General features: G+C 41.8%; 1 protein-coding gene across 1 annotated transcript in view; it reads left to right on the forward strand.

Moving 5' to 3' along the window:
* Positions 1 to 11,654, forward strand: part of haus4 (HAUS augmin-like complex, subunit 4) — a 12,995-nt gene extending 1,341 nt beyond the window's left edge. The window contains exons 4-10 of the mRNA XM_079871926.1: positions 4,619 to 4,747; positions 5,174 to 5,302; positions 6,699 to 6,795; positions 8,157 to 8,302; positions 9,558 to 9,688; positions 9,778 to 9,846; positions 11,154 to 11,654. Coding sequence (XP_079728052.1) covers positions 4,619 to 4,747; positions 5,174 to 5,302; positions 6,699 to 6,795; positions 8,157 to 8,302; positions 9,558 to 9,688; positions 9,778 to 9,846; positions 11,154 to 11,328 — 876 coding nt within the window. The 3' untranslated portion in view covers positions 11,329 to 11,654. The remainder of the gene's footprint in view (positions 1 to 4,618; positions 4,748 to 5,173; positions 5,303 to 6,698; positions 6,796 to 8,156; positions 8,303 to 9,557; positions 9,689 to 9,777; positions 9,847 to 11,153) is intronic.
* The last annotated feature ends 151 nt before the right edge of the window (positions 11,655 to 11,805 follow it).

An 11,805-nucleotide genomic window follows, 5' to 3' on the forward strand; every position in this document is an offset into this window, starting at 1 on the left:
TGGGGACCGAACCGAGCTCACTCAACACCTGAGGAGGGACCTGGAGAAGGTGTGTGTGTGTGTGTGTGTGTGTGTGAACAGCTCTAGCTACAGCTATCTGGGCATCGACATCAGCGCTTCGGGACGCTTCGGTCTGGCTGTGAAAACACTCGGTGAAAAGGCTCGGAGGGCTTTCTATGCTATAAAGTCACGATGTGGACACTAAAAATTACCCATTAAAACCTGGATAAAATTATATAATTCAATAATAAAACCAATATGGATGTGAAATTTGGGGACCAGTACTAAATTGTAAAAATTGGGATAAAACATCAGTAGAAAAATTACAATTGGAAATTGGCAAAAATATTCTCGGGGTTCACAGAAACACGTCCACTGCCGCCTGCAGGGCTGAGCTGGGCCTGTACCCGCTGAACATCGAGATCCAGAGGAGATGTGTTCAGTTCTGGCATCATCTCCATCAGTCTGACCCAGAGTCAGTGCAATATAAAGCCCTCCTCACCAATGAAACCTCAGCAGAACCTCATCCTCTGAACACACTCGCTCTCCAACTCGTCCATCAGACTATACTCCCCATCAAACCTATCATTAACGAAATCCACAAACATCTAAAAGTCACTCATGATGAAGCACTAAAAGCACATTTTGCCCTCCAGAATAAACTCCAATGTTACTCGACCCTTAATAGAACCACTAAATTGGCCAGTTATCTATTTATTAAACATTTTAAAGAAAGACAAATCCTCTCCAAATACAGATTAAGTGACCATGATCTAGAGATAGAGAGAGGAAGACGTAGACTAACATGGACAGAGAGAGAGCAGAGGATCTGTAGACACTGTGATCTACAGCACATCGAGGAGGAGTGTGTGTGTGTGTGTGTGTGTGTGTGTGTGTGTGTGTGTGTGTGTGTGTGTGTGTGTGTGTGTGTGTGTGTGTGTGTGTGTGTGTGTGTGTGTGTGTGTGTGTGTGTGTGTGTGTGTGGAGTGGACCGAACCGGGCTCACACAACACCTGAGGAGGGACCTGGAGAAGGTGTGTGTGTGTGTGTGTGTGTGTGTGTGTGTGTGTGGAGTGGACCGAACCGGGCTCACACAACACCTGAGGAGGGACCTGGAGAAGGTGTGTGTGTGTGTGTGTGTGTGTGTGTGTGTGGACCGAACCGGGCTCACTCAACACCTGAGGAGGGACCTGGAGAAGGTGTGTGTGTGTGTGTGTGTGTGTGTGTGTGGACCGAACCGGGCTCACACAACACCTGAGGAGGGACCTGGAGAAGGTGTGTGTGTGTGTGTGTGTGTGTGTGTGTGTGTGTGTGTGTGTGTGTGTGTGTGTGTGTGTGTGTGTGTGTGTGTGTGTGTGTGTGTGTGTGTGTGTGTGTGTGGGGACCGAACCGAGCTCACACAACACCTGAGGAGGGACCTGGAGAAGGTGTGTGTGTGTGTGTGTGTGTGTGTGTGTGACCGAACCGGGCTCACACAACACCTGAGGAGGGACCTGGAGAAGGTGTGTGTGTGGGGACCGAACCGGGCTCACTCAACACCTGAGGAGGGACCTGGAGAAGGTGTGTGTGTGTGTGGGGACCGAACCGGACTCACTCAACACCTGAGGAGGGACCTGGAGAAGGTGTGTGTGTGTGTGTGTGTGTGTGTGTGTGTGTGTGTGTGTGTGTGTGGACCGAACCGGGCTCACACAACACCTGAGGAGGGACCTGGAGAAGGTGTGTGTGTGTGTGGGGACCGAACCGGACTCACTCAACACCTGAGGAGGGACCTGGAGAAGGTGTGTGTGTGTGTGTGTGTGTGTGTGTGTGTGTGTGTGTGTGTGGACCGAACCGGGCTCACACAACACCTGAGGAGGGACCTGGAGAAGGTGTGTGTGTGTGTGTGTGTGTGTGTGTGTGTGTGTGTGTGTGTGTGTGTGTGTGTGTGTGTGTGTGTGTGTGTGTGACCGAACCGGGCTCACTCAACACCTGAGGAGGGACCTGGAGAAGGTGTGTGTGTGTGTGTGTGTGTGTGTGTGGGGACCGAACCAAGCTCACTCAACACCTGAGGAGGGACCTGGAGAAGGTGTGTGTGTGTGTGTGTGTGTGTGTGTGTGTGTGCGTGTGTGTGGGGACCGAACCGAGCTCACTCAACACCTGAGGAGGGACCTGGAGAAGGTGTGTGTGTGTGTGTGTGTGTGTGTGTGTGTGTGTGTGTGTGTGTGTGTGTGTGTGTGTGTGTGTGTGTGTGTGTGTGTGTGTGTGGACCGAACCGGGCTCACTCAACACCTGAGGAGGGACCTGGAGAAGGTGTGTGTGTGTGTGTGTGTGTGTGTGGGGACCGAACCGGGCTCACTCAACACCTGAGGAGGGACCTGGAGAAGGTGTGTGTGTGTGTGTGTGTGTGTGTGTGTGTGTGTGTGTGTGTGTGGACCGAACCGGGCTCACTCAACACCTGAGGAGGGACCTGGAGAAGGTGTGTGTGTGTGTGTGTGTGTGTGTGTGTGGGGACCGAACCGGGCTCACTCAACACCTGAGGAGGGACCTGGAGAAGGTGTGTGTGTTAGGGCTGTCGCGATAACCGCAATATCGCAGTACCGCGCTACTGACAAGCCAACCGCAGAGGAATTCAAGTTACCGCAGCAACCGCGATATTCGCGTGTTTTCTTTTTTCATAAGGCTATACCCTTCTTGTTTTGAACTTCGTGCATGTGTATTGAATGTTAAATAAGTTAATAATGATAATAAGACGTGGTGATCATGGTTTTATCATGGTGATTTGTACAGAGGCTTCGTGGATTTGCACGTAAGCCTAAACAGACAGTGAATGAGAGAGATCGACTGAGCGCGTGCGATTAACTGCGTTTGTCTTTGAGGTCAAGTCATATTCGTGAAAAGGTTGCCGTGTACAAGGAAAGTTAAATATTTGTCCTGTCATCCTTTTAACGTTTAAAATAAAGGGTATTTACCATGAATGGCATCAGCGACAGCGCTGGTCAGCATCCACAGCGCGAGGAACTCGCGGTCGCGGGAAACAAAACTCAGTGAGTCACGCATTGAATCAATGCCATTTGTTTCTATTAAGTGAAGCTTCAGCGTTACCTATGCAACGCATTGCTGGTCAGCTGAGCCTTGAAAAGTGGAGCTCAAAGTTAAAAATAATTAACCTTGTTTCATTACTATCTTTTAATGAATCAATCAGCGTTTTTGAACGTGTTGTTGAATGTTTATGACTCACTCAAAGACAGTCCGTTGCTGTAACAACTGCGCGCTGAGTGACAGGCTTTCAATGCGCAGATACACTGTTTAGTTTCGGTTTACTGGTTACTGAAAATGTACTCGTTTTTGTGCATGCTGACCACATCGTAACACTTATTTATATAGCAACAAATAAATCAAAATAAATTAATAAATGCGGTAAAACCGCATATCGCGCTATTGAGCCACTCATAATTACCGCAAGGGAAAATCCTTCACCGCGACAGCCCTAGTGTGTGTGTGTGTGTGTGTGTGGGGACCGAACCGGGCTCACTCAACACCTGAGGAGGGACTTGGAGAAGGTGTGTGTGTGTGTGTGTGTGTGTGTGTGTGGGGACCGAACCGAGCTCACTCAACACCTGAGGAGGGACCTGGAGAAGGTGTGTGTGTGTGTGTGTGTGTGTGTGTGGGGACCGAACCGAGCTCACTCAACACCTGAGGAGGGACCTGGAGAAGGTGTGTGTGTGTGTGTGTGTGTGTGTGTGTGTGGGGACCGAACCGAGCTCACTCAACACCTGAGGAGGGACCTGGAGAAGGTGTGTGTGTGTGTGTGTGTGTGTGTGTGTGGGGACCGAACCGAGCTCACTCAACACCTGAGGAGGGACCTGGAGAAGGTGTGTGTGTGTGTGTGTGTGGACCGAACCGGACTCACTCAACACCTGAGGAGGGACCTGGAGAAGGTGTGTGTGTGTGTGTGTGTGTGTGTGTGGACCGAACCGGACTCACTCAACACCTGGGAGGGACCTGGAGAAGGTGTGTGTGTGTGTGTGTGTGTGTGTGTGTGTGGACCGAACCGGACTCACACCACACCTGAGGAGGGACCTGGAGAAGGTGTATGTGTGTGTGTGTGTGTGTGTGTGGACCGAACCGGGCTCACTCAACACCTGAGGAGGGACCTGGAGAAGGTGTGTGTGTGTGTGTGTGTGTGTGTGTGTGGACCGAACCGGACTCACACCACACCTGAGGAGGGACCTGGAGAAGGTGTGTGTGTGTGTGTGTGTGTGTGTGTGTGTGTGTGTGTGGACCGAACCGGGCTCACTCAACACCTGAGGAGGGACCTGGAGAAGGTGTGTGTGTGTGTGTGTGTGTAATGAAACGGTGTGTGTGTCCTCAGGCGGAGCGGGAGCTGCACTCTCAGAGGTTGTCGTGTGTGTGTGTGTGTGTGTGTGTGTGTGTAATGAAACGGGGTGTGTGTGTGTGTGTCCTCAGGCGGAGCGGGAGCTGCACTCTCAGAGGTTGTCGTGTGTGTGTGTGTGTGTGTGTGTAATGAAACGGTGTGTGTGTGTCCTCAGGCGGAGCGAGAGCTGCACTCTCAGAGGTTGTCGTGTGTGTGTGTGTGTGTGTGTGTAATGAAACGGGGTGTGTGTGTGTGTGTCCTCAGGCGGAGCGGGAGCTGCACTCTCAGAGGTTGTCGTGGCTGCGTGTAGAGTGTGTTGATCGGGTTCTGCGAGAGATGGTCCAGGAGAACCGCTTCAGTAAAGCCTCCAGTTCTCAGACAGCGGAGGACAAGGTGCCGACATCAACGCCCTCGGGTTTAGAGTCAGTGTAGAGGAATAAGTGTAAACACTGATGATAATCATAAATGTTTCTTGAGCATCAGATCATCATATTAGAGTGATTTCTGAAGGATCATGTGACACTGAAGACTGGAGTAATGATGATGAACATTCAGCTTTGATCACAGGAATAAATTACACTTTACTATATATTCACATAGAAAACAGATGATTTACATTATAATAATATTTCACTATTTTTACTGTATTTTTAATCAAATAAACACAGCCTTGGTGAGCAGAAGAGACTCATTTTAAAAACATTAAAAATCGTACAGATCCCACACTTCTCAACGGCAGTGTGTATACACAGATATATTAGACACTAAAGGAGCATCGTATAACTCAGTGTAATAACGTTTGTCTGTTTGCTCGTGCAGTTCTTCAGCACGCTGGAGCAGTGTGTGATGGTGGGTCAGTGTGTGAATCAGGTGGACATCAGTGAACATCACAGCGGCATTCTGGGACTGACGGCAGAAAGAGTCATGAGACAGATGCCTCCTGAACAGGTGTGTGTGAGCGTGCGTTAGAGAGAGAGTGTGTATGTGAGAGTGTGAGAGTATTTAAGAGAGAGTGTGTGTGTGAAAGAGAGAGCGAGAGAGAGAGAGAGAGAGAGAGGTGTGTGTGTGTGTGTGTGTGTGTGTGTGTGTGTGTGTGTGTGTGTGTGTGTGTGTGTGTGTGTGTGTGTGTGTGTGTGTGTGAGAGAGACCGAGTGTGTATATATTTGCTAAACTAATTTTTAAAAACCAAAGTTGTGAACAAACAAAGTCAAGTCACCTTTATTTATACAGCGCTTTTTACAATACTATAATACTACACTATTATATATTTTATTTACAATTGTAAGTAGCTTCTATTTTTACACTCGTACTTTGTGAATTTGGTCATTTTTATTAGTTTTTTTAATTACTACTTAGGTTTAATTTATTTTTATTGGTAACACTTTAGTGTTTTCATTTGTTAACAGTATTTAACATATTAACTAACATGAACTAACATATATTCTTACAGCATTTATTAAACTTTGTTAATGTTCATTAATGTTGAGATTAACATTTTAGTTTTTTTAAATTCCAGTTAGTAATTTTAGTGCATCAACTTTAACTAAATGACCATTTGAAATGTTGCTTTGGCAACTGACTTAAATAAGTTTTTCATTTATTATTTATATATTTATTATTTTTTTCTGCTGGAAAGTGTAAAACTTTCAGGCTTTGTGATATTCAAAGCCTAGCAATAATTCCTTTTAGATTATTAAATTAAACTTTTCTGAAGAGTTACGTTTTTCTGTGTTATGTTACTGGGATTAAGCATGGATTATATATATTATAGATGTATATATTATATATGCAATGTTTGTTTGCTGTAAATACGAGTTTCAATACAAGTGCGATTACATGAACAACAATATTTAATGTTCTCTTTTACTACACAATATGAAACATACTGGAATAGTAAATGGTATTTTTGTAAATGCAACACTTTAAATCTAATAATAGTGCAATAAACATTCAAATACACACTCTTAAAAGTATAGCCACAAATTATAAACATTAAACATGTTAACATGAGACATGCATCTCTGACCTGATCTGTGTAAAGTTAAATGCAATGTAACTTCTGTTGTTATGATGTAAAGCCAGTAAACGCTGTTGTTGTAATCTCGGGTTTTGCTGTTAAAAATATTTTTTGTGAGACAAAAAGGAGCAGCTTGTGTTTAATTGGAGATGATGCAGTTTTTATTATTCATGGCGTACTTTACTACTATCTGAAACCATATTCACCCGCACAGTCACGCAGAGCCGAAGCACAAACACAAGAATGTGTTTGCGCAAAAAGTCCAAAACGACCCAAAAGTCACATTGTGCACATTTTAAAGCTTTTATATCATATTTCTACCTTCAGGACATTGTGCAAATGAAGCAGAGGTTACCATCAGAGCTCCTGCAACATCTAAAGAGGAAGGCCGTCAATATCCTGACGTACTATCAGCCCCAGTGGGGTAAGCTCTTCTTTATAGTTCAGTGATGAACCGTATTTCATTTATTTTTTATTTTTTAATGATGAGATTAGGGATGCATGATATATCGGTATCGGCCGATATCGGTTCATTTTTAATGTTATCGGCCTGATAAGAAAATTTGGCTGATATATTAAAGGTGCATTAAGCAACTTTTCATGTTAAAAATACCCGTTTTCTAACCCATACATGCTTAAACAATTGCCTGATGGGCTGAATGAGCCCTTCTCTGATCACTGAGATTGTCTCTATAATCCTGTAAAGTAAAATAAATAAGAGGGATTCGGGCCGGAATTTTAGACTGGGCTTGACGTCATGCGCGTTCACGGCACGCTCACATAGCTATGCCTGGCAGGTTTGTGTATTCGCCGGCATTCTCCGTAGAAGATGGGTTGTAAGAGACCTGCTTGTAGTTCATTTCAAACACCAACGCAAACTCCACGTAAGATAAAAAAAAGAAAACTTTTGTCTAGTGAGCGTGCACATCTCTGGCTGCAGTTTCGCTTGCCGCCAGAGGGGGCATAGTTCTGCAAAAACTCAGAATCTTGCTTAATGCACCTTTAAAGCTGATAAATAATGTATTATCTCCTTCAGCTGAGACACTTCAGATGCGCACTGTTCAACATGATGGTTTTGAATTGCTTGAAATATGATTGAAATCACTTCAAAAAAGGAAAGGAAAATACAGTTCAGTGCAACATGTGCAGCGCAAGTCTGTCATATCGGCTACATAACATTATCATGAGAACATTATAATTGTGTGTCTGAGACATGGATTTTACTTGTAAGACTTTTGTTTTTGTAATCAGGCTCTCAAACATTATATAAAAATTTGGATTTAGATTTATCAGCCGATATATCGGTTATCGGCTTTTAAATACAAAGATTTATCGGTTATCGGTATCGGCCCAAATGTTTATATCGGTGCATCTACTACAAAATATCTCATCTAGGGATGCACAGATATGAAAATTTTGGCCGATACCGATAACCGATAAATCTTTATATTTAAAAGCCGATAACCGATATATCGGCTGATAAATCTAAATCCAAATTTTTATATTTGCACATGTTGCATCTGTATTTTCCTTTTAAGTGATTCCAATCATATTTCAAGCAATTCAAAACATCAAGGCGAACATCTGAAGTGTCTCAGCTGAAGGAAATAATACATTATTTATCGGCTTTAATATATCAGCCAAATTTTCTTATCAGGCCGATAACGATAACATTAAAAATGAACATATATCGGCCGATAACGATATGGTGGCCGATATATCGTGCATCCCTAATATTTTTTTAGTATGCTGAGTAAGAGGAAAATGTATTACTACTTCTTTCAGAGAATGAAAGCGAGGGTCTCAGGAGTGTGAAGCTTTCTAAACTCCCTGAACTGCTGGACGGTGAACAGAAGAAAGCAGAGAGCCTCACTGAGAGAAACCGAGAGAACGCCACGACACTGCAGAGACAGACTCACGCGTACCTGTCTGTGAGTCCAGAGAAACTACGTTCATGTCTCCACTGTCATGTTGTATCAACATCTGGATCGCTGCCGGACAACCTGTCAAACTCGTTTGATTTTTGTTAGTAATGTTGCGTGTGTCAATAGAATAAAGAAGAAACGGAGAGCTGAGACTCTTCAGATGCGCACTGTTCAACATGAGGGTTTTGAATTGCTTGAAATATGATTGAAATCACTTCAAAAAAGGAAAATACAGTTCAGTGCAAATCTGTCATATCGGCTACATAAAATTATCATAGAACATTATTATTGTGTGTTTGAGACGTGGATTTTACTGGTGAGACTTTTGTTTTTGTAATCAGGCTCTCAAAAATTATATATAAATTTGGATTTAGATTTATCGGCTTTCAGATATAAAGAATTATCGGTTATCGGTATCGGCCAAAATGTTCATATCGGTGCATCCTTACAAGCTTTTCATTTTCAGATGTTAGAAATGTTCTCGCATCAGCAATATTTTACTACTCTTAAGGAATCTTTCATTAGGTTAAATCTAATATAGTTTGAGTTTTTAGGAAAAATAGATATTGTTGTAAATTTTTTCACCATGGCATGATGTTAAAAAACAAACAAACTCTTAATTGCACATGAAACAAAGCAATGAGTTTTTGAGATTGATTTTGGCTTAAAATGAGGACATCATATTTAATGTCAGTGTTTGATGATGGTAGATGCTCATGAAATGATGTCTGACGTCATTAGATTGAGTTTATGCCAGGTTATTATGGTTACATTAACTAGGGATGCACAGATTTTGGCTGATATCGATAACTGATAATTCTAAATATTTAAAAGCAGATAACCGATATATCGGCCGATAAATCTAAATCCAAATTTTTAAATAATGTTTGAGAGCCTGATTACAAAAACAAAAGTCTCATCTTTAAAATCCACATCCCAAACACACAATTATAATGATGTTCTCATTATAATTTTATATAATTTTACAGGCTTGCGCTGCACATGTTACACTTTACAGTATTTTCCTTTTTTGAAGTGATTTCAATCATATTTCAAGCAGTTTAAACTCATCATGTTGAACAGTGCTCATCTGAAGTGTCTCAGCTGAAGGAAATAATAAATTTATCGGCCTTAATATATTGGACAAATTTTCTTATCAGGCCGATAACAATAACATTAAAAATGAACATATATCGGCCGATACCGATATAGTGGCCGATATTTCGTGCATCCCTAACATTAGCAGTGTTTGCTTTGACAGGAGCTGCTGAAGTGTATGAAGATCCTTCAGTGTCTCGTCCTGGATCTCAGGCTAAAGGCTCAGAAAGATCTAGACCGGAAGAAGATCGAGTACTTCGAGGCCAAGTGTGAGATTGGTTTGCAGAAGATAAGGTGCGATGATCTTTGCAGCTTTGGCTTATGCTCTGAAATGTAGTTTTGAGGACATCTGCATGTTCATAATGACAGGTTTGTTCCTGCAGGGCCGAGATGCTTGAAGTTCAGCTGGACACCTACACAAGAGACAAGATAGCAGCTCACAAGAAAATAACGTGAGTTGGGTTTTCACAGGAGTCGGTGTTTTATTGACACTATTTACCTTTTTTAAAGTCCCCCGTGGTGAAAATCCAGCTTTTAATGTTGTTTATATGTCTGTGTGGTGTTTTTAATGTGCTTTAAGACAAACCATGTGTAAGTTCATAAGTCGACAGCATTGCTGAGTATTTCCTCCTTAAAACTGCAGTGAACCAAAGACAGTCTCAAAAACACGCTTTGAAATCGCTGGTGTTTCTGACGTCACAAACTACCTTGTAACCAATCAGATCAACGTGTGATCGTCAACCAGTGGATCTCTGAGCTGAGGGAGTGAGTGGAGGCGGGGCTCATTTGCATATTCATAGAACCGTGCATACTAAATGAGGCAAGCGTGTCGAATAACATTCGAGATATTTTAAGCCTTTTTTTCAAGGAAAAAACTTTTAAATACGTAATTTTGGTGATCAAAAGCCCTATTCGGACGGGACTAGTTTTCCAAACGACGTTTGAGTTACAATTCTTATCAATCTACGACTGTGATTTCATGTACGGATTCGGACGGGACTAACATCTCCGTGTTTATTACCGAGGTAGGAGTGTCTGTGTTTTACATGTGGGCATTGCAGAAGATCACGTGTTCAGAATGTACAAGTGCATTTCAGGAATATAACTTAAAAACGGCCATTGAACACAATTTATGAAATTTGATCAAATGTATTTTGAAATGAAGTACTTTTAAATATAAAGTAAAACGTCCTAACGTATTATTTATTGTTTTGTAAAAATTGTATAAAAATTGTAGTATAAAAAAACTAAACATACATTTATCATCATGATTTTCTAGAACTGGGTTCTTATAATAAACCCACTGGAATAAAAAGTTTTAACTTGTATAATTTACACGTTAGGTAATTAAGTGCAGAAATGAAAGTAATCTTACCTGAAACTGATATTACAGTAGCCAGTCTTAACAGTTTACGTGATTTGGCTCTTCTTGTTGATTTCATTTTTTTATTTCTTCGCAGTGTACCGAACACATCTACATCCATTATCGGTGTGCAAAAAGCAGAAACTTGAATACTGGTGCTAACTTAAGATCGTTAAAATAGGGCCCAGTGAATGCATGCTGTGGTCCAATGGCAGCTCTATATACTGTGTCAGCATTTGAGATGACGTCATTGTTGATATCAAGAATTAGCATTGTTACTAGTGGAAATGTAATTCCCGATATCAAGAATGATCATTTGATCAATTATCTTATTAATCAATTATTTTTTCAACAGTTATCTTGCTATAATCAGTGTTGCGTGTGTGATTGTCTCAGGGAGAAGCTGACCGCAGAGCTGAGGACCTCGGAGATGGACAAGCAGGCGGTGGAGTCGAAGCTGGCGTCCTTCGAGATCTACGGCAGAGACTTCGAGGCTCTCGCTGAGGAATACTCTCGCCTGCGCCAGGAGATCGCCACCAAGGCCTGGGCCCTGAAGGAGTTCTCCACATGAGTGTGCGGACGTGAATGATGATAGCTTGCCCTGTTCATCTGTTATCCTGTAATGAATATTGTTTTTTGCATTTATTTGTTATCGTTGACCATGTAATATTGTTAATTTAGTAATTAATCAGTGCCACTCAACAAGTTTAGGTTTAGGCAAAATTGACTTGTCAGCTGCTGTTAATAAATAAATATTTGTCTTGATGTTATTTTCTTTTTCTGATATTTGTCTCCAACGTAGTATAATCTGAAATATTTTTCTGAAATATTGGTTCCAATACTTTTTTGAAAGAATTTATTTAGAGAATTAATAAATATATTTTTTTTTTACCACATAAAAAAATGTCATATATTCCTTGTAACTTTTAATTTAATACATCATTTTTTTAAATTGACAATTTTTTGAAATGTACATTCTTATAATAAAATTATATATATATATATATATATATATATATATATATATATAATTAGGGCTGTCAATAAA

This window comes from Squalius cephalus (genome assembly GCF_949319135.1).
Source record: "Squalius cephalus genome assembly, chromosome: 5".
In the NCBI taxonomy this organism is placed as follows: Eukaryota; Metazoa; Chordata; class Actinopteri; order Cypriniformes; family Leuciscidae; genus Squalius; species Squalius cephalus.